At 44.2% G+C, this 25,841-nt stretch overlaps 2 protein-coding genes across 2 annotated transcripts in view; one reads left to right on the top strand and one right to left on the bottom strand.

Moving 5' to 3' along the window:
• Positions 1–1,123: 1,123 nt before the first annotated feature.
• Positions 1,124–25,841, top strand: part of Mob3b (MOB kinase activator 3B) — a 204,559-nt gene continuing 179,841 nt past the window's right edge. The window contains exon 1 of the mRNA XM_059254100.1: positions 1,124–1,807. The gene's annotated coding sequence lies outside the window, so the exon portion shown is untranslated. The remainder of the gene's footprint in view (positions 1,808–25,841) is intronic.
• Ifnk (interferon kappa) lies at positions 5,707–7,505 on the bottom strand. Its single transcript, XM_059254101.1, has 2 exons — positions 6,891–7,505; positions 5,707–5,738 (listed from the first exon to the last, which is right to left on the bottom strand). The coding sequence occupies exons 1-2, from the start codon at positions 7,492–7,494 to the stop codon at positions 5,707–5,709; spliced, it is 636 nt and encodes a 211-aa protein (XP_059110084.1). The 5' UTR covers positions 7,495–7,505.

Below are 25,841 nucleotides of genomic sequence, written 5' to 3'. Positions count from 1 at the left end.
CTAGCTGGGCCATCCTGTTCCCTCATGTTCTCATTCCCCATGCCCCCTCCCCTCCATCCCCAGTTTACTCATGAAGATCTCCTCTGTTTCCCCTTCCCAAGGCAATCCATGCATCCCTCTTAGGGTCCTCCTTGTTACCTAGCAGCAAGTACTCTTAACTTCTGAGCCATCTCTCCACCCCTGCTCATGTTGTTTTTAGCCTTGAAGTTTCTGGCTTATTTTCCCCATAGAAAACTAATATGGAGTGAACAAGGTGCAGTGTTGAGTGTGTCTGACGGCAATTCATTGAACGGAGGAGACTGCAGCAGGCCGTGTGGGTAGAGGAAGGGTACAGTTGGAAGGGAAGGCTTCTGAGCAAAGAGCTGGAGGGAAAAGGCAGGCCCTCAGCCGGGATGTGACTGGGAAATCCAGGCAGAGGGCAGAGCAAGTACTAAGGCCTTGAGGCAGGAGCTTCCCAAACATTTCTGTGAGCCTAGAAAGGCATCATTCATAGAGAGACATTTCTGATGGAAAGGCTGGTAGCAATGAGGTATAGAATATATATATATATATACATATATATGTATGTATATATGTGTATATATGTATACATATATATACACACACACATCTAATTTATCTCTATTTTTTTCAAATGTGTAGTTGCAATTATGGAATGCAATACCATACCCAATCAGTATGCATTAAGATGTTCTATAAGAGAATAAAGGCATGTAGATAAATTCACTTTTTTTTCCCAGAGAGTCAGCTCATGTTCGAAGACTCTTACCATGAACTAAGAATACTTCTTATAACTGGTTTACTCTTAACAACCACCCTGAGAGGTGGGTATGACTTCCAGTATTTTTTTTTCAATGATTTAAAGCTACTTTCTATGGTGTGTCAGGCAGTCCAAGGCATTTTACAACAGTCAGAAAATTGTGAAGAAGGTTAAGTCCTTTGGCTCTTTCTGGGTGCCTTGGAAAAAAACTTTTGTGGACTTTAGTTAGGGTTTCTGCTGCTGTAATAAAACAGCACGACCAAAAGCAACTCGGAGAGGAAAGGGTTTATGTGGCTTATGCATTCTGATCGTAGTACATCATAAAGGGAAGTCAGGACAGGAACTCAAGGCAGTTACCTGGAAACAGGAACTGAAGCAGAAGCCATGGAGGAGCACTGCTCACTGGCTTGCTTCTCATGGCTTGCTCAGCCTTCTTTCTTATACACCCTAGGACTACCTGCCCCAGGTTGGCACCACCCACAGTGGGCTAGGCCCTCCTACGCCAATCATTAATTAAGAAAATGCCGGACAGACTTACCAATAGACTATCTATGGAGGTATTTCCTCAATTAAGATTCCCTCTTCCTAGATTTGTGTCAAGTTCACAAAGCTCAACAGGGACCGCAGTCTTTCTGGTCTGGCATTTTCCTAGCTACGCTGGCCAGCGGATCAAAGTAGAGAAACTTCTTAGACTGCACGTTGTCTCAGGCCCTTGTGGAGATTAGAGGATCCTAAAGGCAACAAGATTCCTCTTGCCTCCACGAAGCTGCCTTTCCAGAGGAGGCCGCCAGGGGACTCCGCTCTGAGCCGATGAATTGCAGTGGCGCCCGGGCGGGCTGCGCGGCGCGCTCGGTGCATGTGGGGGCCGCATCAGAGCCGCGGCGGCTGCGTCTGGAGTCGCGCGTGCTGGCCAGGAAGCCCCTCGCGTGGATCTGCCAAGTGTCGCTGCTCCGGCCGGAGGAGCTCAGTCTTTTTCTACCGCTCCAGCCCCAGCTGCCCGCGCGGAGGACGACAGCAGGGCCCTAGGCTGAAGGTTAAAACCCCACGGTAAGTAACCCTTCCAAGAGCGGGGAGGAGGCGCAGTCCCGCAGCTTCCAGCTCCGGATTGTGCCCAGGAGGGCCGAGGTGCGGGGCACACCTGGAGCGGATCAACCGCGCGGACGCGGGTCCTCATTCCCTCCTCCGCGAGCTTCCGGGGTTAGAGTCTGGTTTAGACCGGTGCGGGCTCCTTGGCTTCTCTATGCCTCCGGGTACGCACTTCCCGGGCTGGAACGTGAGTCCAGTTCCCACCCAGGGATCCTTGGCTTTGATTTGAAACACCCACCCCCAGCCCCTTTCAGGGTGCAAATCTCGCCCCGAACCCTTTCTGAATCGCAGATGCGGGTAGGGTGCGCGTTGGCCTGAGGCGGCGGGAAGAGAAACTTTTACGAAAGTGCATCTGTGCAGGGGGACGCGCCCGGGCTCCTGGAACCCAGCGTGGGGGCTGCGTGGGGCTACAGCTCACCGTTCGGGTTGTCCCCAGGCTACTGATGCCTCATGAAGGGAGGGTCTTAAGAACAAATAAATCTTGCTCAACTTTTGGGCCAACAACTGTCAAACATCTGGAATTGCAGCCCCTCCCTTTCCTGCACCAGAGAAGGTGAAAACTAAAACTTTCCTTTGGTTTCTCCTCCCCGCCACTGGACCCCCAGGGTTGGGTGGTTAGTGGTAAAGAACGGCTCCCCGCCTCCTGGAGCGTGGCAGAGGCTCCAGACCACTCAGGATCCCTCCCAACCCCCTATCAGACCCCTCTGTAAGTCTTCCCGGCGGAGACGGGGCGACAGAGCCATTCTCATCCAGCCGGTGAATGGCCTTTTGTTTCTCTGCGGTTCTACTATTGTTACGCCTCTAACATCTGGTGGGGCTGCGGCGGAGAGGAAAGCCCCTTTCGCCGCTCGCGGGCCTTCCACGCCGGCCTTGGCGCGAACTCGGGTCAGGGATCCCCGCCGGGGAAGGAGGGGGATCGGGACAAGGCTAGGCCGCCCCACCCGGGCTTTGCGGTTAGAGGGCGGAGGGAAAGTTGTTCCTAACCCCGCCTCCCAGGCTGCTTGTGGCCCAGGGCGCATTTCTTAGATCTTATCCCCAGCGAATCCCAGACGGGTGTCGGGTGAGAGTGGCCGCGAAGTTCTCGAAAGCCGGGAGATCCGCGAGAGGGTCCGAAGGACTTCCAGTGGCTAGCTAAGCGCGTGTGGATGGCCCACAACCCGGGCGATGGGCGCGGGCTGGCACCTCATCTGGACGGAAAGCCCAGGGGTGGCAGATTCTCCAGGGCTGAGGGGCAGGGATGAGTGGAGACTGAGATAACCTGGGAAGGCTAAAGACTGCCTGGAAATAGTGGTGTCGTGACTAGCTGTGAAATGTTCGTGGACTTTTGACCTTATCTAAGGCTCCAAGTTTAAGTCCCAAATTTCTCCCAGCAATGTAGAAAAAGCAGGCCCCGACTACACAGTACTGGTGGCAGATGCGGCCTGGAGCACGGAGAACAGGTGGTTTGGGGTAGGCCCCGGTTCTCCAGAGGGGGGCGCCTGTTACGACTATAGGAGGTCGGGTTTCCCGGAATAAATTGGGCGCTTACTCGTAGTGCTGTTAACGAGTGTGGATTATTTATTAAGAAGTCTTGAAGGGACGGGGAGATGAATGGGATCGAGATGCATGATGTGAAAGACACAAAGAATAAATAAAAAAGTTAAAAAAAGAAAGAGAAAAAGAACAATCTTGGCAAGAACAAAGTTAACTCCCAAACCGGCGGGAACCAGAATGGAACGGTTTCGGGAGGGTCAGCTAGAGCACGTTTGATTGTGTGCACCTGTTGGGACCGGTGCCTCTGGCCAGCCTTGGTCGTCATTGCCAAATGTTCCTGTGGATTCCCTACCTTAGACCTTCTTCTAGGAGATGCGATTTTCCGGGCCTCCCCGACTCCAACTCAGGGGAGGAGGAGGCTTCTATGGGGCCCGCCTGTGACCTACGCACCTGCCCAATGCCCTTGCTGCAGATGGGGCCTCAGCATGCTAAGCAAGTGCGTTGTTCTGAGCCACATACACCCCAGCCCTCCTTCATGCCTTTTAAGTTCCGGGCCCTGCGCAAGTCTGGTTTGCCCTTTACTAACTTAAAAGTTCTCTGAGAGACTGTTAACTCAAGAGTAACAATATGGAGAACTTTTCCCTTGATTTCTAGATCTTACTGGTGGGTCCCTGAAAGGAAGAACAGAAATTTTTCTAAAGTGCTCAACACACTGTCCAAACGTTTTATAAAGATAAGGGCCCACAAGATCAAATTTCTTTGAAATTTGACAGTAGCAGCAGAGTAACAAACAGGACCAGCTTAGGTTCTGTTTGCTCAGGGAGTACCAGAGGCATCATTAAAGTCAGGGCTTGGCCCAGCCTGCCAGGAGGGAAAACACAATCATTATAGAGGAAAATAAGTGTGTTCTGTTTCTTTAATTTTAGAACCAAAAGACTTCTCCAAAAACTTATCGTAGGAAAAATAGAAAATTCATAGGTGAAAAGTTAAAAACTCTATATGCCAAGCTCCAGTGAATTGCAATCTTATCCGATTATTTCCTTGGAATATGTTTCTGGAAACATAGCAGGATTGATTCACTTTTTAGGCTATTGAAGATTGCAGTATTGCCCATAGGAAGCACATGCCAGTTTACTGTCTCCCCAGCGATATATAAGAGATCTACACTCTACCCACCCTCAGCATTATCACTGTTTTCCATTTCTGTTGTGGTAAAGGGGGGAAATGTTTTATTGCTGCCTCACTGAGCACTTTTTAAGCCAAAGGTGAGGAAAAAACACTTTTTCTATTGCCCACTAACATTTCTTTATGTTGCTTGTGTCCTTACTTTTTGGTGGGGTTGGTCTCTTGATAACGTGTACTCCATAAAAAGAGTGTGGTTCTGACTTGAGTGCCCTCTCTGCCAAACAGTCTGTCCTGACTGGACAGCGTTGTGTTTTCTTGGCCACTTCTTTCTCCTTCTTTTCTTGAAGGGTTGGGCCTCACACAACTGTGCTTGTCCTCTAGCGCTGAACTCCGTTCCCACCCACTTAGCAAGTTCTCTTCCCTGGCACAGAGCAAACCCAGGGCCAGGCCAGGCCGGGCCAGGGCAGGGCAGCAGCTCTAAGTTAGTACAGTAGCTGCGGCCGCCACCACCTCCATAGAGCTGTCAGAAAACACTGTGTCTGTTCCTGCTGGCATTGCATGTCCTGCCTCCCACCCCCACCCCCGCCCCACTGCCATGATCCCAATCTAAAACGACATTATTGATGAGCTGTTATACCAAATAACTCGGCTTTTTTTTTTTTTTTTTTGGAGACAAGCATTTATTTACTGTTTTTAGAGAAGAGACTTTTGGCCATATTAATAATCATCACAGCTCTCCACTGAGGCCTGCTCTCTGGAAAGGAAGAGAAAAGCCTATGTGCAATGCAGGATTTCTTAATATTTTTTAATATATTACTGGAAGGATCCATACTATCTCATTTAAAGAACAACTGGGAGATTACACGCTAATGGCAAAGTTTTGATCCCTGGCATGAGGCCCTTAAAGTGGTGGTTCTCAACCTGTGGGTCTCAACCCCTTTGGTGTTGTATATTAGAGATTTACGTTAAGATTCATAACAGTAGCAAAATTAGAGTATTAACTCGTTTTATTATCTGGTTCTTTGGCTGGTAACCTAAATGCCATAATCCACAACTTTTTTTTTTTTTTTTTTTGGTATTTTTAATTTAACATTTCTTCTAACTCTTCCACTGAAATTTGTCCTTCGTTTTGCCATAGGACTTTCTTTGAGTATACTGTCTTGAACCTTGCACTTGGAAAGTCTTGAGTCTGAAGAGTTTAGCAGCATGCTGGTGATAGCCTTAGCATAGAGGGTTCCTGAGTGTGTTTGAGCAGTCAGTTTCTATCTAAGTTCTTGCCTGAAGGTGGATGACTCTGAAATATGATGGGGGTGGGGAAGAGAAAATTCATTCAGTCAGATGGTGAGTAAAAACAGGAGAGTTAAGTAAATAAGCTAGACAATCTTGATACAAAATAACTTTAAAAAGATAAAAGCCGTTAAAGTACCAGGTATTGTTACAATGGCTAATTCACTGAACTGGCAGCAAGTAGCTTTCCAACTGGGAAGATTGAACATGAATGCAAAATTCTCCCGTAAATACGACTCTAGATGTTCGCTTTAGGGGCACACACAAAGAAAACCACCCACTATGAGAGGCTGTCACTTCGTTCTCCAGCGTTTTCTATGCCTTCCTCTAACCCCACTGCAGTTCTGAGGATTCGATCCAAGTGTCTTATGCATGCTAGACAAGTACGTCCTACCACTGAGCGACATCTGTTGCCCTTTCTATACCTTTAGATATAGAAACCAAACAACATTCTCTAGGCATAATACATGTGCTGCTTTAGAATCACAGGCTCCCAAGCATTAAGGAGGAGCTTACAGATCAACTGATTGAACTACCCACTCACATTTCACTATGGACCTTGACTTTTAAAGTAACAACTTAACATTCTTTAAACTAGATCATTTCAAAGAAACTAAGCTGATAAACAATCTCAACATTTTTTTTTTCCTCTAGAAAAGAGGTGGTAAAAAAAAAAAAAGAAAGATTTTGAGTCTATAGACTGGATGTAGACAGTTAATGTGGTGAACTTTCATAGGAGAAACAACCCTGGCAGCCTGAGAGATGATTTGTTGAAATGTTACCTTTTCAAACCTTCTCGGCTCCCTGTCTGCTAACTACTTACTGTCTTGTAACTTTCTCAGATGTAGAGGAAAGCCAATAGAAAATGGTCAAAGGAAAGTGGAAGAGAGAAGATGGAAAGGAAACCTTAGTCTTTTCAACCTGTCTTCAGTACTTTCTAAGAAAATTCCTGGGGTCACACAGGCGCTGATTAACATGGCTGGCATTGCCTCTTCTTAAAGAGGTGAATGTGGCTAATGTGCCAAGGTTAAGCCTCAGAGACAGGAAACATTACACCGAGGACCAGTCTAACCGAGGACACAGCCACATCACACACAGCACAGGCATGCTCAAGATGAAGGAGGAAACTATGGAGGGAAACGCAAATCTGCAAACATACCTGATTGTATTTTGAGTAGTCTTTTGAAGTTGTAAAATATCATGAAACATCTTCTCACTTCTGCTCCGACAATCTCCCAGGCACAGAAACTGTATTTCTTATCCCCCAGGAACTTCTTGATTTTGATGAAATACTTGCTCAATTCTAGGTAGACCCTCTGGGGGTACTTTGGTCGGGGGTGTTCTGTTTTATTATCCTCCTCCTTGTTCTCTTTCTCCTCATCCATAAAGCAGTCTAGCGCTTGCTGTACTTGTTCAAAAAGTCCCATTCTGATGTGCTGTAGCCGCTCCCTTGTCACAGGGGAGAAGTAGCTATTCTGACTGAAAATATTTAGTGCCTGAATCGATATAAGATAGAAGGCCTCCTTCATGTCCCTTTCCACGTGCTGGATGTGTGGAAGAATTTCTTTAGGAAACTCAAAATCCTTGATTTCTTTTAGACATTTTAGGGGAGAGCGGATAATGCTGCCCAGAAGTTTCACACTTTCCAAGGTGGTGTTATCCAGATAAACACAGTTCAGAGACTGGATGGGCGTGATGAATAGAGCCGCAAGGACCACCGGCCATAAACGCCCTGGAGTCATCTCAGCCTTGGTGCTCCGCATTTTTTCCAAAGTAAAACATCTGTAACACCCAGGATTGATAGTCTTGTCTTAGCTACTCTTTCATGGGGTTATATACCTGTTTATCTTCGGTGGGAGGAGTTTTCCCACTTAGATTCCCAAGTCCTTTGCCTCCAGGCATTTTTTTTTAAGTGAGCAAAGCATTACTTTAGGTTCCCAGCTGACCCATCCCAGCACTGAATAAGACACATTCAAACAAAACTGACACACAGGGTGGGGTGTAGCTTAGTAGTGGGACATTTGCTAGGCATTTGCAAGGCCCCAAGTTCAGTTCCCAACACTAGGAGAAACAAAACAAAACAAAACAAAAAAACCGATTCAACTCTCATCAAAGACATAATAATCCTTCTGAAAAATATACTTTTGTACCTGATCCTATAGACAAATTTCTATTTTAGTTGAATTAGTCATTAACCAAATGACTGTGACTACTAATGACTAGTTCACTAGCAAGAACATAATTTAACTTTTCCCAATCTTGACAAATTAGGCTTCTGTATTTAGATATTTCTTCTTCCTTCCTCTCTCTCTCTCTCTCTCTCTCTCTCTCTCTCTCTCTCTCTCTATATATATATATATATATATATATATATATATATATATAGTTCTTGATGTCAAAAAGGATGACACAGTTGAGTTTTTACTTAGCATAGCTTTAGAAAATACAGGATGAAGGTGGCTTAGTTTTCTGTTGACATTAGAAATTAATATTTTACAGCTACCCTTTCCTTTCATTAGAGTCATCTCTGGGTTGCATTCCATATGCTCATGTCTTAACAGTCTTCTGGTGGGTTGTATATCTGAGAGTATTTTTTCTGCTTCATTTGTTTCTCTGGTGTAGTGTCATGCAATTTCTTTTTTATACAGTTTAGATACAGATTTAGGTTAGACAGAGTATTTAAAAACTTTCACTTCATTCTCTTCCCTTCTTACTTGGTGGTTCTGGAATCTGTGAAGTATTTTGTTTGCTCCGCATGTTTTTCACCCATAAGGCATTTGGGTAGAAGGTCACCCACTTCAGCCAGCTAACTCATACCGAGATTCCTATGACTATGCTATGATGGTCGTCTGCCATCCATGGTGCTTACCTTGTTTAACCAAATAATCTTCTTTGGATTATGGTCTTCCTTTCTTTAAGAGGAAATGGATTCCTTTCTTTAAGAATGGAAAATACTATGACTTTAAAGGACCCTAGCTTATTTTCTTCTTTTTGTAAAGAAAAAAGGAAACTAATGAATTTTCAATAGTATTCTATTGAAATGGGAAGCAGCTAGAGTTCTACAACAAGTAGACTGTGATTGAAATTCTGGCTTAAAAATTCTTCTTAATCATTTGGTTGCATCAAAAGCTAATTGTGGATGACTTTCTTTTTTTTTTTTAATTTTTATTTTGCAATACAATTCAGTTCTACATATCAGCCACGGATTCCCTTGTTCTCCCCTTCCTGTCCCCCTCACCTTTCCCCCAGCTCACCCCCCATTCCCATCTCCTCCAGGACAAAGCCTTCCCCACAGACTGAGATCAACCTGGTAGACTTAGTCCAGGTAGGTCCAGTCCCCTCCTCCCAGGCCGAGCCAAGGGACCCTGCATAGGCCCCAGGTTTCAAACAGCCGACTCATGCAATGAGCACAGGACCCGGTGCCACTGCCTGGATGCCTCCCAAACAGATCAAGCCAATCAACTGTCTCACCCATTCAGAGGGCCTGATCCAGTTGGTGACCCCTCAGCCATTGGTTCATATTTCATGTGTTTCCGTTCGTTTGGCTATTTGTCTCTGTGCTTTATCCAACCTTGGTCTCAACAATTCTCGTTCATATAAACCCTCCTCTTTCTCGCTAATTGGACTCCCAGAGATCCACCCGGGGCCTAGTCATGGATCTCTGCATCCAGATCCCTCAGTAGTTGGATGAGGTTTCTAGCACGACAATTAGGGTGTTTGGCCATCCCATCACCAGAGTAGGTCAGTTCGGACTGTCTCTCGACCATTGCCAGCAGTCTGTTGTGGGGGTATCTTTGTGGATTTCTGTGGGCCTCTCTAGCACTTTGCTTCTTCCTATTCTCATGTGCTCTTCATTTACCATGGTCTCCTATTCCTTGTTCTCCCTCTCTGTTGTTGATCCAGCTGGGATCTCCCGCTCACCCAAGCTCTCTTTCCCTCGACCCTCGCCCTTCACTACCCCCACTTATGTCCAGGCTGTTCATGTAGATCTCATTCCATTTCTCTGTCATTGGGTGATCCCTGTGTCTTTCTTGGGGTCCTGTTTGTGGATGACTTTCTTAAACTGTTGGTTGTTATGGACCGACCGGGTTCTTGGAAACAGGAAATATTACAGATATTCCTCTCTATACTTTATCTATATAAATTCTAATTTCACAGACTGTTTCTCTGCATGGCTGATTGTCAAAAACAAAATCAGGAAAGGGGGCTCTTTTATATGAGAATATACATTGATTTTAATCATTTGATTGTCATAGGGGACATAATGGTGACATCGCTCAAAATCTTTTACACTCTACAATATCTTTGACTCAGTAATTCTTTCTCTTAGACTTTCTCCATCCTCTTGCCCAAGAATAATGATATTGTTAAAGATTTGGTTGTTAAACAAGGTAAGCAGCACTTGGTTAAGTAAAGCATCCAGAGAAAATTTCTGCACAAGTACTAAAAGTTATGTCGGAATATAGGAATATATTTGGTCACTTGGGTGACTTTATTTTATTTCTTAAAAGAAACTTTCTTGGTCTGGCAGTGGTGATGCAGGCCTTTAATCTTGGCACTCAGGAGGCTGAGGCAGGTGGATCTCTGAGTCTGGTCAGCCTAGTCTGCAGAGCGAGTACCAGGACAGCTGGGTCTACAAAGAGAAACAAAACAAAACAATAAAACAACAACAAACCACAAACAAACAAACAAAAGCTTTCTTGGTAGGATGGATCTAGTTCCATTTTTGTTAAATGTGGATATTTGCAAACATGGACAGAAAAGAAGATCCTGAAATATTTGCATCTTATCTCTGATTGGCAAATTTAGTGATTTTTATTCTTTTATTTTTATTCGCCTATTTTATTAAGTTGTCTGTGGTCAGCACGTGTTTTCTTATTTAAAAAGCAAACATCTTTAAGAGAAAGTGAAACAGAATCAATAAACTTCAACATTTCTACTTACAAAGGACATTTCCCTTAGTCTGTTGCTGTGGACAACGGAGAATTCTATGGGAGATCAATGTACTGATCTCGTAGCCCTTTACACGAAAACACGTTGGTGCATATCTACAAACATCTGTGAGCAAACATGTGCACACAGTGTCAATAAAGTGCACAGCATCTCTGACCCCCCCACTCCCCCCCACCCCCACCCCACCCCCACCCCCGCTTTCTTACAAAGCTTGTATCATTTCCAACGAAAACTTCTAGTTCAAGCACTTCCAAGTAGAGCTGCCTATCAGATGGGGCTTTTGCAAGGCCTTGCCTTCCTTAATTATACATTTTTGAAGTAAATGATTGTGTAAGTGTTGATCTCCAATTTAAAACATTCCTCCTCAGTCACTCCAGTTCACTGCGGTGCTCAGTGTTCTTTGCACTTGTTTAGGACACTTCAGCTCTTGTGCAGCGGCCTTGCTACAGTGAGGCATCATTTCTTCCCACAGGTGAAGCAGATTGCAGCAGATGCGGAAGTTCCCTGCTGTCCCCCGTCCCCCGCCCCCACCCCCTCCGTGCGGGCCATGAGTGGCTTTGTTATTTTTAAGCTCTCTCCCCCCAAATCCCCTCCCATTCATCTTGTATCCTTATTTATTCAAAACTTCATTTTAAGTGTTTGTCATGTGTGACTCGTGGCCCAGGTCCTACAGAAGGAGGAATACAGTGTACTACCTGATGTCAAAGAACTTGCAATTACAGGCATGTAATTGTGGGTAGACCTCATTCTCCAGGTGCTTTAAATGTCAATTGGTGCTGATCTTGATAGTATTCATGACAAAGAAGAAAGGTGGCTGGCATGCATGCCCTCCCTCTCTCTGGCCATTAGGATTGCCTAATTTAGCAAATAAACCTAAGGAATATTCCCGCAATATTTCTGACATACCTGCACTAAGAGAAAACCCTTTCTCCCATTAATCTAAGATCCAAGTTTAATTTACTATTTTTATTTTATCTGGCAACTTTACTGACCCTGAGAGCTCCCATTGACCTCTGACAGAGCTCCCATTGACCTCTGACACTCTTCCTTCAGGAACACTTTCCTCTGCCTTCTCTCCATCTCCCTAGAGCTGCATTTAGCTTCATTTCTCACTGCTGGCATCACTTATGGACAGATGCAAACAACAGTGCATATTCCAAAGAGGACACACGTGTACACACATTGTATACACTCACATGTAATTGCTAATTACCCTAATAAGAAACATTTTTGGATCATCAATCACTTGTTCAGGCCAACTGAATGTACCTCAGAATCATTGAAAGGCTATTGAGGAAACATTTTTTTTCCCTATACATGTCTGTCACAGCTGTCCACTCTTTCATTAGCAGCATGTACATGGACGTGCTAACTCTGTGCCCATGAGACCTGTCTTCATTTCCCAGCATGCTCTGTAGTAGTTTTTATGTGTAGTGCTGTTTCCATCAAAGGGAACACAATTAACAGTGTCTACCTTGTTATCAGTTGAACTGTGTGAAGTCCCTTCGGATTATAAGGCTGACACTAATGAACAAGATGGAATGTGTCAGACAAAATGGAGAAATGAAGCATTTCAGGGGAGACAAGCTAGTTTGGGTTTACCTCAGGGGCACATGGGTTGTGAAGATTTACTGCTTCCTATGAAAGGACAAGTTTCCAGTCTGGACTGTTGATCATCTTTGTTACTGAGCGTGAGTCATTCCAGTTGTACTGTTTTGGAGGTAATTAAACCTTAGGGCATATGCTTCCTTACACTGAGGTCTCCACTGTGTAGGGTGTTTATTCCAGAGCAGTTCTGTGAGCTCTGCTGGACCATGCCTACTGCCTCCTTTTCCTGGTTAGCTCCTCACAGGGTCCTCTGTCCCTTCCTCTGTTGTACTGCCCTTAACTTGCACCCGGTGGAAAGGGTCAACGACTACACCAGTCACGATATTGGCACATTGTGAAACTTCAGTCCCTTTGGGGAAAGTGAGGCCAGAAAGCACCTCCCATCATGAAAGCTTGGCTTCTCATCATGCTCCCCCTTCCCCAGGACAGGGGAAGTCATCAGTCTGCTCTATGGCCTTGGTCATGTCTTTCTCCTGTCTGAGCACAGGTCCATGATGGCAGGAGCTGTTGGTTGGTTGCTGCCTTTTGAATGGCCTGCAGAAACCACAGAAAGTGGGAGAGCTGGGGGTGGAGAGATGGCTCAGTGGTTAAGAGCACTGACAGCTCTTCCAGAGAACCGGGGTTCGATTCCCAGCACCCACATGGCAGCTAACAAACTGTAACTCCAAGATCTGACACCTTCACACAGACATGCATGCAGTCAAAATGCCAATGCACATACGATAAAGATAAATAATTTAAAAAAAAGAAAGAAAGAAAAAATAAAAAGAAAGTGAGAGATCTGGACCACCTCCACAGGTGGGGATAGGAGACTCTGTGCTTCTTAAATCGCTAAAACAGGGTTATCAAAATTGTGATAACATTGACACCTCATGTGTAGAACTACATGCTATCATCTGCAGGTAATTGTTTTAAAATGTAGATTGAAAGTTCTTCATAAAGATGAGGCCCAGAACAGACAGTTAAATGATGGAGCATTAAACCTCGGTTTCCTTTTTGTTTAGGGATAAGGAGGAAAGTCAGGTATTGTTGGTGATTGAGGACATGATAGATGGCAGCTGAAGTGTCTGCCATTGCTATTTTTGATGCTGCTTCTTTGAATTGCCCAAGGCTAGTTAGGTCATAAACACTTTGGTAACTCCAGTGATATCTTGGGTTCATATTTTTGGGTTGATTCATGTCTTCTAGACTAGAAATGTGACTTACACAGTTTTGTAATCATGACTCCAACTGTTTGTAGAATAAAAAGGACCATGGGATTTCCTGTGTTTCTCAAGTCTGGTTGGATATTAACTTGTAAGGACAAAAGTAAGAAAGACCTTTCTTCCCCTTCTCCAAGCCTTTGTATCAGTGTTCTCGGTAGCTATGGTTTATCATATCATCACTTGGGAGGCTCTTTAGACTTGTCAACATCAGTCCTCTTTTGCAACCCTGCTGAAGACTATGCATCATTACAGCTTCCTGCATAAGAATGATATGAACCTTACAAGATGATCCTTGACAAAAGAAATTTATAACGTTTGAATATAAGTAAATTAATATGCACCAGTAATGAAGATGATGTTGATTTTGGGATTGTCAGAATAGCTTCCATCTACTTCCTCATTCCCCTTCTTGTCTTCTCTGGGGGTGCCCTGGATGGCAGTAAGACTTTCAGAGGATGGTGGTGAAATATGCCACCTACCAGGATAGTCTTTCCCTTTCCACAGTGGATCCCAGTGGATGAGCGTGTACATCTGAGTGTGCTGATAGTTGAGGAGAAATGTGACGGTGGGCTGAGTAACGGACAGGAAGATGCTTGGTCCGTAGATGAGGCACCATCCTCTTTTAATCACTGTTGGCTTGCTTGTGGTCCTGTTTCTTGTCATTAATGAAGGGCAAAGAAGCTTGTAGAAAAAGTCTTGGGAGCTTTCTCTAGACCACCATCATCTGATGCTAATCACAGAACTTCTTATTCTTGGAGCAGTGGTGGCACTGGGAGGAGTGTCGGGGATAATTTGTTCCCAGCAGGAGTGGAGAAGGGGGTCTTTTCTTCCTGGCAACACTCCTGACCTGAGGTAGCACTGAAGCAGACTCTTTTGTTGTTGTTGTTGTTGTTGTTTGGTTTGGTTTGGTTTCCCCAGACAGGGTTTCTCTGTGTAGCTCTGGCTGTCCTGGAACTCACTCTGTAGACCAGGCTGTCCTGGAACTCACAGAGATCCACCTGCCTCTGCTTACTGAGTGCTGGGATTAAAGGTGTGTGCTGCTGCCATTCCCACCCCCTCCCATGCTCTACCCCCGAACCCCCGTGGGCACTGACTCCTCAAACCCCCGTGAGCACTGACTCCTCGAACCCTCGTGAGCACTGACTCCTAGTCATGCAGTATAGCAGTGGAGGGCATTTAGACATAAGCCCTTGAGGTGAACTGGTGTGTGTGTGTGTGTGTGTGTGTGTGTGTGAAGTGACTTCCTTAAGGTCACAGTACTATTTAGGGGTCAAGCAGGGCTCAGCCAAGGTGTCTTCACCTCAACTCCATCAACCTAAGTTTCCTGCTGTAGTGTGAAGATCTCCTTTTCTCACATGGGAGCATCCCTCCCCTTCGTGAAAGAACAGGCATCCCAGAGACTCCAGATTATTCCTGTTCTTACCCAACCTCTTTCGGCTGTCACAAGGGCTTCTCAGTTCTGGGAGGAAACCTTTTCACAACGGAAACTGAGTTAGGCCTAATATTCCCAAAGTTCCTATAAACTTATTTTGAATTGTATAAATTAAGACTGGTTTCCCCAGACTCCTGGGCCTCATAACATGAGATTTCTGAGCTACAATGCAAAGTCATTTACTCAGAAAAACAGCTTAGAATGGGTAGCCTGAGAGTTACCAGACTTTCTTCCATACATGAAATCCACTTATTTGCTTGTGTTCTTTATTGTATCAAATTATATCATTGGATACATCAAATTATGCATACAGTTTTTTCATTATGCTTGCCTTATGCATTGAGCACATAGCGTGCATAAATGTTTAATAAATATGGATAAGTATGTTGTAGTATTTTAGCTCGAGTATGCTTTTTAAATTTCAGTCAGTCTAATAACTACACTTTTACCATAACTGTGTAACTTCGAGTAACTCACTAGACGTATTTGTGCTTTCTAACTGGGGAGTGATGAGTGTTTGTTGAGGAAAGGATGGTGAAGGAGTAGTTCACCTCAGTGCTAGTGCTCATAATCTAATAACATGGTGCACGCCTTTAATCCCAACACTTGGGAGGCAGAGACAGGTGCATCTCTGTGAGTTCGAGGACAGTCTGGTCTACAGAGGTAGTTCCAGGACAACCAGTCTTCAAAACTAAATCTGCATGAAGCCACATTGTCTTTTCAGACTAGGGTAGTCATGATTTTTGTTTAAAGTTCACTGTATCTCTGCATTAACAGACTCTCTCCCAAAAGGATTTGAAGCTGCTTGAAGTAATACAGAATGCAAGGGAGTAAAAAGTAATTAAAGAAATCAGAGTTGAGGGAAAATAAGAGGAAGTCAGGGATATAACCAGAATGAATGAATGCACACCATAATGTCCAACGGCATTATTGCAGAGAGTTGGAAATTGTCCCTGGGCTTTCTACAAGCAAAGAGAAAATATAATATAATCTATTAAAATGTTCACAGTATCTCAAATGGAAAGAGGCAGCCAGGCTGAGTGCTCAGTAGACCCAAAGCTTTCGCTGATGCCGCTTCCTGGCAGGAGTGTTCTCTAAGGGCCTTCCAGAGAGCACTGGAGGATGTCTAGGCAAAGATCCCCTCCCTTGACTTCCTCACAGGAGGGTCCATCCTCAGGGACTTTGCTGACCTGGTTCTTGAAACTTTGCTCTATGCAGGCTGATGTCTCTGCCAGCTCCTTGGCAGGCACTGTGCAGGGGCTCAGTGATTTCTCTCATGTTCAGCTATAGAGGGGAGTTCAGAGGTTCGCTGGAGTCGGGTAGCATTTCTTTGTCATCTGAAGTAGGGAAAACTGCGCTCACACATTGGCGTTCTCAAGGGCACTTAGTGTGGAGAGACTTGCCTTACATTTCCAGTGTCTGATCCAAGCCTGCATTTCCCATTAGAGGCACCAGGAACTGTGGAGGAAATAACTTGTAGGCACCAGTCTCTACCATTTAGTCAGACCTGGAAAACACACTGCCCTGTCAGTGAGCTGGGCCATAAACAAAGCTGAAGTCATGCTGAACTTCCGTGGCATCCTGAGTTTGATGTGAATAGTGCCTTCCAAGGAATAGTCTTGGATACAACAGTCTGTCTGTCTTTCTGTCTGGCTGTCTGGCTGGCTGTCTGTCTCTCTCTGTCTCTGTCTCTCTCTCTCTCTCTCTCTCTCCTGTGTGTGTGTGTGTGTGTGTGTGTGTGTGTGTGTGTGTGTGTCTGTCTGTCTGTCTGTTGTCTGTCTGTCTGTGTCTGTCTCTCTCGTGTTCTGACAAGTTTCCTGACTTAAGGTTCAAAGCCAGAACAGCTTCATGTCTCCAAACACTATAACTACTTAAATTTTGACATACATCTTGGGATTACCGATTCTATATTTTTGTTGTTGTTAAGCGTAAAGCTCAGTGTGAAAAGGGCCATGTGAATGTCCTCAGACAGTTTTATATTCCCAGGGGACATGTAGTTAAGATTGTACAATTGGGCTCTCCTTGTACAGCAGGACAGAGCAGTGACGATTATTGCCAAATATGGTAATATAGTTTTTCATGGATGGTCCCCGTTGCTAAGTCATTGACGTTGAAATATACATTGCTGGCCGGGCGGTGGTGGCGCACGCCTTTAATCCCAGCACTCGGGAGGCAGAGCCAGGCGGATCTCTGTGAGTTCGAGGCCAGCCTGGGCTACCAAGTGAGTTCCAGGAAAGGCGCAAAGCTACACAGAGAAACCCTGTCTCGAAAAACCAAAAAAAAAAAAAAAAAAAAAAAAAAAAAAAAAAAAAAAAAAAAAGAAATATACATTGCTGACACGTTTCATCCACTTATCTGTCCTTCTTTGAGGGTATGATGTTTGATCCAGGTGTTAAAGAGGGAAGGAGTGCTGGCTGGAGGCTCGTGTCATCATAAATACCCAAGACTTCAGACTGTAAAAACGAAATTATAGGGCCTTATAAATTTTATGAAGGAAATAAGTAGGGCAAGAGTCTAATGGGGTGAAGGGATATGTAATCTGAGACACAAAAAGAAAGATAAATCAGCCATGTAAAGAGCTGCAAGGAAAGTATTTGGGGCAAAGGGAGCAGGAAGTTAAGGTGTTGAGGGAAAGAAGTTGGGGTATTTATGCAAAGGAGAGTAGATGACGGGAAGGAAGAAAATGGGGCAGGTACCAGAATAGCTGGCATTGGGTGGGGCGTGGCAAGGCAAATATAGTTCCTGTTTTACTGTAAGACCAATGAAAATACGGGGAAGGAGTTTTGAGCAAGAGAGCTACTGGTATGATGTGGCATGCGTTTCAGAGAGATGCTTTGAGGAGCTGCGTGTGAGGATATTTGGAGCACACAAGAAAGCTAGGAGACCAGACTGAACAGGTTCTCAGTGGACCAGGTGAGCTCTGACGGTTCAGATAGAGGCAGGAGCAGAGGTACAGAGTATAGTCGGAGGCATGATTTTATGAAGTTGCCTGTGATGTGTTTGGTCCAAGTTAACTTCTGTGAAACCAGCGAGGGTTTCCAGAAGGGCCATCGATTATTAATATTCCTTTGATGATGTGACCTTAACCAAATTAGCATGATTATTTTCTAAAAGTCAAAAGTAATCTCAAGGAGCTTTAGATCTTTAGCTGGATGACCTCAAGTTAGATTTGGTGTCTTATACCTCAGGCATTATCCTAAATAATTTACTTAATTGATCTTAGGGTGAAGTTGGGACTTGAATTTCTACATGTTTGGCTTCAGGCTTAAGTTCCTGAGACTATCCCCTGGTGTAGTTCTTAGGTAAAGACAAAACAAATGCATAGCTTTGTATATTTTAACATTTAAATAAGATGTTTCAGATGTACTTAAGCCATGGATAGCACTCTGCCATCAAATCATAATGGAATATAATCACACAATTAAGAAATCATGTAATTGCTTAAGTTAAGAACATGATCCTGAGCTGGAGAGATGGCTCAGCAGTTGGGAGCACAGGCTGCTCTTCTGGAGGATCCAGGTTCAGTTCCCAACACCCACACAGAGGCTCACAACTATCTGTAACTCCAGTTCCAAGAGATCCATTGCCCTATTCTGGCATCCTCGGACACTGGGCATACATGTGATGGACAGGCATACATGCTGGCAAACATCTAGGTTAAATAAATTAAAAGAAAATTCTTAAAAGAAAAGAACATGATCCTTATTTGTTACTAAATATAAAGGAGTATATCTAACAACACCAATTTTCTCCAATTTGACTTTTTTAAAAAAAACTTCAAAAATGTCTCTGCACTAACCCTCTAAGTCACACTACACTCTCATGGAACACTGCTGCTCATGGGGCAGGGCAGGGCCTCCATTTACCTGGAGTTAAGCTGTCGAGGCTTTCTTTGTGTCATAGAGACATCCACTGGAATGAAGTTTCCATATACTAAAGCGGACTTTCATTGTTTTCCTAAGCTTTTGGCACATTGTGTAGGTTAACTCAAGTAAAACCTAGTCTACAGGGGCTGGAGAGATGACTCAGTGGTAAAACACTTGTTCTCGCAGAGGACCCTGGTTTGGTTCCCAGTACTCACGTGGTGGCTCACAGCCATCTGTAACTCCACTTCCAGGGGATCCAACACCCTCTTCTGACTTCCAAGGGCACCAGACATGTACCCAGTGCACATGCCAACATGCGAGCAAAACCCTCATACACATAAAATGAAAATAAACAAATCTATAAATAAATAAAGAAGACCTACTTTCCAATGAAATCTTAGTCTTGGAGCATATTTTGTGAGCAGGGATCTGATTTGGCACACTGATCAATTATTTTTATATATAATCTGATGACATTCTTCGAAAATCCCAGGATTTCATTTACCAGCTACTGTAAAAACAAAACAAAACACTCTGAACCAGAGAATGCTTCAAAAGTAGCAGGAGCAGTTTTAGCTTGTCTGAATTCTGAGCAGGAAACTGAGCTGCAGTTGGCCTTCCTCCAAGCAGCGACCAGACACAGAGCCGCTCTGTCTTGTGGCTCCATCATCTTCCACATCTTCCCGTTTTTGCTTGTCAGGCAGAGGGAAGAGGCAGCGTAGGTGAAGTGTGCATGGCCGAGTGACACGAGGTTAGACCTCAGAAAGTGGGTACCACTGCTAGTCGCATCCCCTTGGCTAGAACTTACAGCTAAGTGCAAGGAATTCTAGGACATTTGGTTACCTGAGTGGGAAAGGAAGAAAGTAGGTTGGTGAGCTGTTAGCCCATCTCTACCAATGCCTGGCAGTCAAAATGTGCCACAGGGATGTGAGTTGGTTCAGGTCAGGGGTGGCATAAGACATAAATGATAAAAACATACAACTTCATTTTGTCAATTTAAAAATAATTAAAGTTACTAACAAGAAAGGAACGAAGGAATACATACATACATACATACATACATAAATAAATGGAAAAAATGCTGGACTCCATGGCCGTGTAGCTCATGCACAAGGCCTTGGGTTTGATGCCCAGCACCGTAGTAGTCAGAAAGAGAGGTAGGGGTAGTATACTGGCTGGTTTTATGTCACCTTGACAAAAGCTAGAGTCATCTGAGAGGAGGGAACCTCAATTGAGAAAATGCCACCATAATATGAGGCTGTACAAAAGCCTGTAAAGCATTTTCTTAATGACAAATGGGGGAGGGCCCAGGCCTTTGTGGCTGGGGTTATCCCCCGGCTGGCAAGTCATGGGGAGCAACAGTAAGCAGCACTCCTCCATGGCCTCTGCACCAACTCCTGCCTCCAGGTTCCTCCTGTGTGAGTTCCTGCCCTGACTTCTTCAGTGAGGAACAGTGATGTGGAAGCATAAGCAGAATAAACCCTTTCCTCTCCAAGCTGCATTTGGTCATGGTTTTTCCGTCACAGCACTGAGACAGGTGGGCAGGGACTGAGAGACCCCTTCAGGAACATTCTTGTTAGCGCTGTGGCACCCAGGAGTAGTACTGCTAGTGTGCTTGCATTATTATAACAAAAAATCCTGCAAGATGGCTATTTCAATAGTTGAAAAACCACAGCTGCAAAAGGTTACGTAACTTGGCCAAAGTCACACAAAACTAGTCTGTGTGGTTCTCTGTCAGGCTGTTATTATTTAAGTAAAAATGTCTTGAATATGCCATGCTTTGTTTTTTCTTAATAAAAAAAATTGTCACCTAATAGCATGACCACCCTCCCCTGTCAAAAACAACATCTTTATAAGAGAGAATTTTACAGTCTTCCTGGCTTAGACAAAATGAGTTGGACACATGGGCCCCTTCTCTGTCTTTGCAGCTCAGGGCCTTTCTTATGAGCTCAGGAGGATGCTGGGACCTGGGTGTGAGACCCAACCTCATGCACGGGAGACCTCATGCATGGTTCCAGGGAGTGGCTGGGATTCACTTCTGCTGTGGCAGCTGGAATAGGGACTGCCACCCCTGTGAGAGGAGCCAAGAGCCTGAGCTGGTGAAGGTCTCTGCAAGGACTTTGGGCATCCTCCTGCGGAGATAAGTTGTGGGCAGGCCCAGGAGCAGCAGGTGGTTAAAACAGAGGAGGGTGTACAGCTTTTCTTTCTCTCTCCCTCCCTCCTTAACTCCTGCCTTTTTTCCTTTCTCTTCCCTCCTTTCTCCCTCCTTCCTTCCTCCTTCCTACCTCCCTTCTTCTCGTTCTTTCCTTATATAATGGGTTTCGAATTTTCATACATCTCTTGCTTTTGTTGACCCTCCTCCCCACCTTCTCAAATCCCTGCCCTCCTTGCTTGTCCCCGCCCTCCTCAAAGTAGTCTCCATTCCACTTCTGTGCCACCTGTGTTCTGTCACCTCTCTGCTCTCCTCACTTCCTTCAGGATCTCTTTTTTCCCCTTCCACGGTCCATTCCATTGCATCATGACCTGTAGCCACACATACACGCACATAGGAAAATTAAAATCTAGAATCTGCCTATGATAGAAAAACTGCGGTCCTTGACTTTCTGAGTCTGGAATACATTGATCAATACAATAATTTCTTATTCCATCCATTTGCCAGCAAATGTCATAATTTCATTTTTCTTTGTGGCTGAATAAAATTTCTGGTGTCTATTTTCATTATCCATCCCACTGCTGATGGACAGTAGGCTGTTCCCATTTCCTACGTACCATGAAGCATGCAGCAATAAACATAGATGTGAAAGTATGTCTGTCGTAGAACTTGGGGTGTATGCCCATGAGCTAAGTCATATGGTCCTTGAACTTTTCCTTCCTGGAGATTCCTCAACGCCAATTCCCGTCGTGGCTGTACCAGCTTCCATTCCCCCCAGTTGCCCTTTCCTCACATTTCCCGACATGTATTGTCGTTTGTTTGTTTATTTTTTTTAAATGGTGTGACTTGTGCAGGGTCTGCCGTTGGAGTCCAAACAGATCAGAATCACAGGCAGTGACCATATTAGTGCCAGAGAGTGAACTGACGTCTTTGGAAGAGCAGTGCACGCTCTAACCGCTGAACCATCTTTCCAGTCTCCTTTGTCTCCAGCAGGGCCCACTCTAACTCAGGTACAGTGGAATGGCAAAAAGTTTTCACCTGCATTTCCCTGTTAGCTAAGAATTTTAAAAAGTACTCCATGGCTGTTTGTGTTTCTTCTTTTGAGAACTGTCTGCTTGGTTCACAAACTGGCTGACCAATCTGAAGATTCAGGTGCTTTGCTTTGCTGAACTTTGGTGATTCTTCCACTATTAACGCTCCTTTTGGAATATAACAGGCAAAGTGTTTTCCTATTCTGTAGGACATCTTCTCTCTATGCCAAGAGCTTCCTTTGCTGTGAAGGAGTTTTAATTTTATAAAGATCTCATTTGCCCATTTTGGGGGTTATTTGCTGTGCTACTACAGTTTTGTTCAGAAAGTTCTTGCCTATGCCCATATCCAAAGGCATTTCCCCTCTAGTCATAGTAGTATTGGGGTTTTATATCAAGGTCTTAGACCCATTTTGAACTGATTTTGTTTTTTGTTGTTGTTGTTGTTTGGGGATTTTTTGGTTTTATTTTGTTTGTTTGTTTGTTTTTGGTAAGGAGAGATAGGGATCTAACTTTATTTTCTTCTGCATGTAGATATCTAGTTTCCCCAGGATCATCCGTTGAAGAGGCTGTCCTCTTTCCAGTGCATGTATGTGCATATTTGTCAGAAACGGCTGTTTAGGTTTATTTCTGGGAATTCTGCTCTGTTGTTGCTCTGCGTGTCTGTTTGTGGCCGCACCACGCCACTTCTGTCACTATGGTTCTTTAGTGTAGTTTGAGGTCAGACATTGCACTCCCTGCAGCGGCGCTGTTTCTGCTTTGGTTGACTTGACCATTTAGAGCCCTTTGTGTTTCCATGCTAATTTTATTAGTTTTGTCCTTATAGTTTTGTGAAGAGCATCAGTGGAATTTTGATGGGGATTGCTTGGAATTTACAGATTACTCTTGGTAATATAGCCATTTTCGCGATGTTAATTCTACCAATCTAGCAACTGAGGAAGTCTTTCCACTGTCTAATGTCTTTTCCCAGTTTCTTAATATTTTCACTGTAGATCCTTTAACCCCTTTGCTTAGGTTTATTCCTGTGCTTTTTGTTGTAGATGATGTTGTTTTGTTTTGAATTTTTGAAGCTGTTGTGAATGGGATTTTTTTTTTCTTATGTTTCTTTCTCAGCAAGTTTACTTTTGGTATACAGACAAGCCACTGATTCTTGTATGTTGATTTCACATCCTGCGTCTTTGCTGAAGGTACTTATCAGATCTAAAACAGAAGCTGTTACCAGGGAGGAGGCTACTGCTCGGACAGGCCTGAGCCTGCTGGTTTTTGGAGGAATGTGGAAGTCTTGGGGATTTTGGACTAGACAAATGGTTGGACACTTGATGGGCGCTCCCAGTAGGATCCTGGAGCAATGAGGATTGCGGAGGACCAGTTCCAAAGGCTTCAAAGGAAAACAGTATTAACAACTGATCTAGAGACTGTTCTAGTGTATTTTGGCAAAGAATGTGGCTGCCTTTTGCCCATGTCCTAAGAATCTGTCTGAGGCTAAATTGTAAAGCAATGAACTGATTTTATTTGGTGGAGTAGATTTTCAGACAGTCTAGTATTGTCTCTGTCTTGTAGTTATTAGTTATCATGCTTATGCAGTTCTACAGTGAAAAAAAAGTGCATATGGGCAAAAAGAAATACAAAATGTGCGGCTTGAAGAGAGAAGCAGTACCAGGAAATTTAATGTTTGAGACAAGGCTCATGCTGAAAGGGATGAGAAGATTTTTTTTTAATTATTTATTTTTAATTTATGTGCATTGATGCTTTGCCTGCATCCTGCATGTATGTCTGTATGAGGGTATCAGATCTTGGAGTTACAGGCAATTGTGAAGCTGCCATGTGGTTGCTGGGAATCGAACCCAGGACCTCTGGAAGAACAGTCAGTGCTCTTAACATCTGAGCCATCCCTCCAGCCCCAAGATGAGAAGATTTTTAAAAAGCCTAATCTAAAATGAAATAAAGGGAGTGGTGCCCTCAGGGCAAGACCCTATCCAGTTAAGCTTCCAGCTTGTAAAAACGAAAGGCCCGAGGTGTTTTCTGCTCCCCCAAAGCATGAAAGGGTAAAGGGTTGGTAGAACCTTCCTCCAAGGCTAAGGAGAGGTGCCGAGGCCATGCTGGTGGCTGAGAGGTCATTGCATATGAAGATATGAAAATGAAGCCAGGAATGCATTGGAGACCCTAAGATGTTACAGGTGCCAGAATCATGAGATATCTGCTAAGAAGAGAGAGCTGCATACGGGGCATAGAACCATCCCAAGAGAAACAGGTGTGTTTCAGTCATAAAGCTGGAGGAGTGGAATCATCCAAGCCCTCTAGCATCAGACATGGAGCTACAGGATTGGGAGTTTGTCCTGCTGGGTTTCAGTCTTATGAAACTGTGGTGTGTGTGTGTGTGTGTGTGTGTGTGTGTGTGTGTGTGTGTGTGTGTGTGTTGAGACAGGGTCTCACTATGTAGCTCTGGCTATCTTGGAACTCACTATGTGGACCAGCCTGCCCTTGAGCTTACAGAGGTCTGCTTGCCTCTGCCTCCCCAATGCTGATACTACACCTGACTAGGAAGCAGTATTTATTCGTTTGTTTGTTTCTTACTTTCTATTTATTTACTCAGGATGTGCCTTTCACATCCTGCATCTTGATCCCATTCATTCCCCTGTCCCTTTGCATCCACCCTCTGCCCCTGCAACGCTCCTCCCACCCAAATAAAACAAAATTTAAGAGAAAAAAAAAAAAAGAAAAAAGGAAAAATTAAAAGTCTCGTCATGGAAGCTGCAGTGTGACACAGTGAGTCACGCAATAAACCCCTTTGTCCATATATCTTTACTTGCAAGTGTTCATTGCAAAGAGCCTTTGGTCTGGTTCTAGGTCTCTGGTTTCTACGACACTATCGATGCTGGGCCCTCATTGGGACTCTTCTTGGATATCCTGTTGTTGCCCTGTGTTGTTGAGATCCTGCAGCTTTGGGTCTGCGGGTCAGGCCCCTTCACGTGCTCCAGCAGCTCATAGATGGGGTGGAGAAACAGTATTTCTTAATATATGAATCTATTTGTAATTTTATTGGGTAAATAAATTTATCTTATGGGAATAATGAGCATTAGGAAAATCAGAAAATAAGATGACTTGTCACTTGACAGTTGTGGTGGCATTTCCGTAGACTGAGCCTTAGGCTCTGGGACATGGTATACAGATGCAGATCTGTATCCCATTCACCACCCATCTTACCATCACACCAGTGCACACAGGGTGCCCATCCTTGCTAATCCAAGGCCAGACTTTGTTTATGTAACAGGTAGGCATCCTGAATCACATGGAACTGGAGCCCTTTGCTTTTACTGGAGTGATGGAAAGATTAGGATTTTAGAGACCTGGAATTCTGTTTTAGTGAGAAGTCTGATCTCAGTAAACAGCGATATTGGCCACCCCCACTCCCTTTTTTTTAAATGTATTTAGGCCAAATGATGTTCTGTATTGTTTTAAGCATCTACATCAGTGTTGCTTTTCTGCCTACCGGAATGGTCTTAGTGGTAAACTCAAGCTCTGTATCATTTTCAGCCTGTCCATCTGGGGTTCCATTTGATTTTCTGTTTGCATTTAGGGGAGGCATCCGATCACCATCCTCTTCGTGTTTCCTGCAGGAGTTAATAATGTAACATACTTTTAATATATTCATTTATTTTTAGAGAAATGACTTCAAAATGTAAGAATAAACATCTTGATTTTTTTGCATTCTCCAATACAAGCCTTTTGAGTCTGTCTAGAGCAAGGCTTCTTAAACGTTTTCCACTTGTGACCTTGCTTGCCCAAGAAATCTTTGTACAACTCCAGGTATACAGAAATATACAGTAGGCATGCAACTGAAATCTTCACATATAACATTGTAGTTA

The sequence above is a fragment of the Peromyscus eremicus genome, chromosome 2 (assembly GCF_949786415.1).
Source record: "Peromyscus eremicus chromosome 2, PerEre_H2_v1, whole genome shotgun sequence".
Lineage (NCBI taxonomy): Eukaryota > Metazoa > Chordata > Mammalia > Rodentia > Cricetidae > Peromyscus > Peromyscus eremicus.
This window is presented reverse-complemented; position numbering and strand designations above follow the sequence as displayed.

Coding starts and splice junctions, on each gene's coding strand:
- Ifnk (XM_059254101.1), bottom strand. CDS start 7,494: ATGCGGAGCACCAAGGCTGAGATGACTCCAGGGCGTTTATGGCCGGTG. Junction 5,739..6,890: donor ACTACTCAAAATACAATCAG/GTATGTTTGCAG, acceptor ATCATATTTCAG/AGTCATCCACCTTCAGGCAA.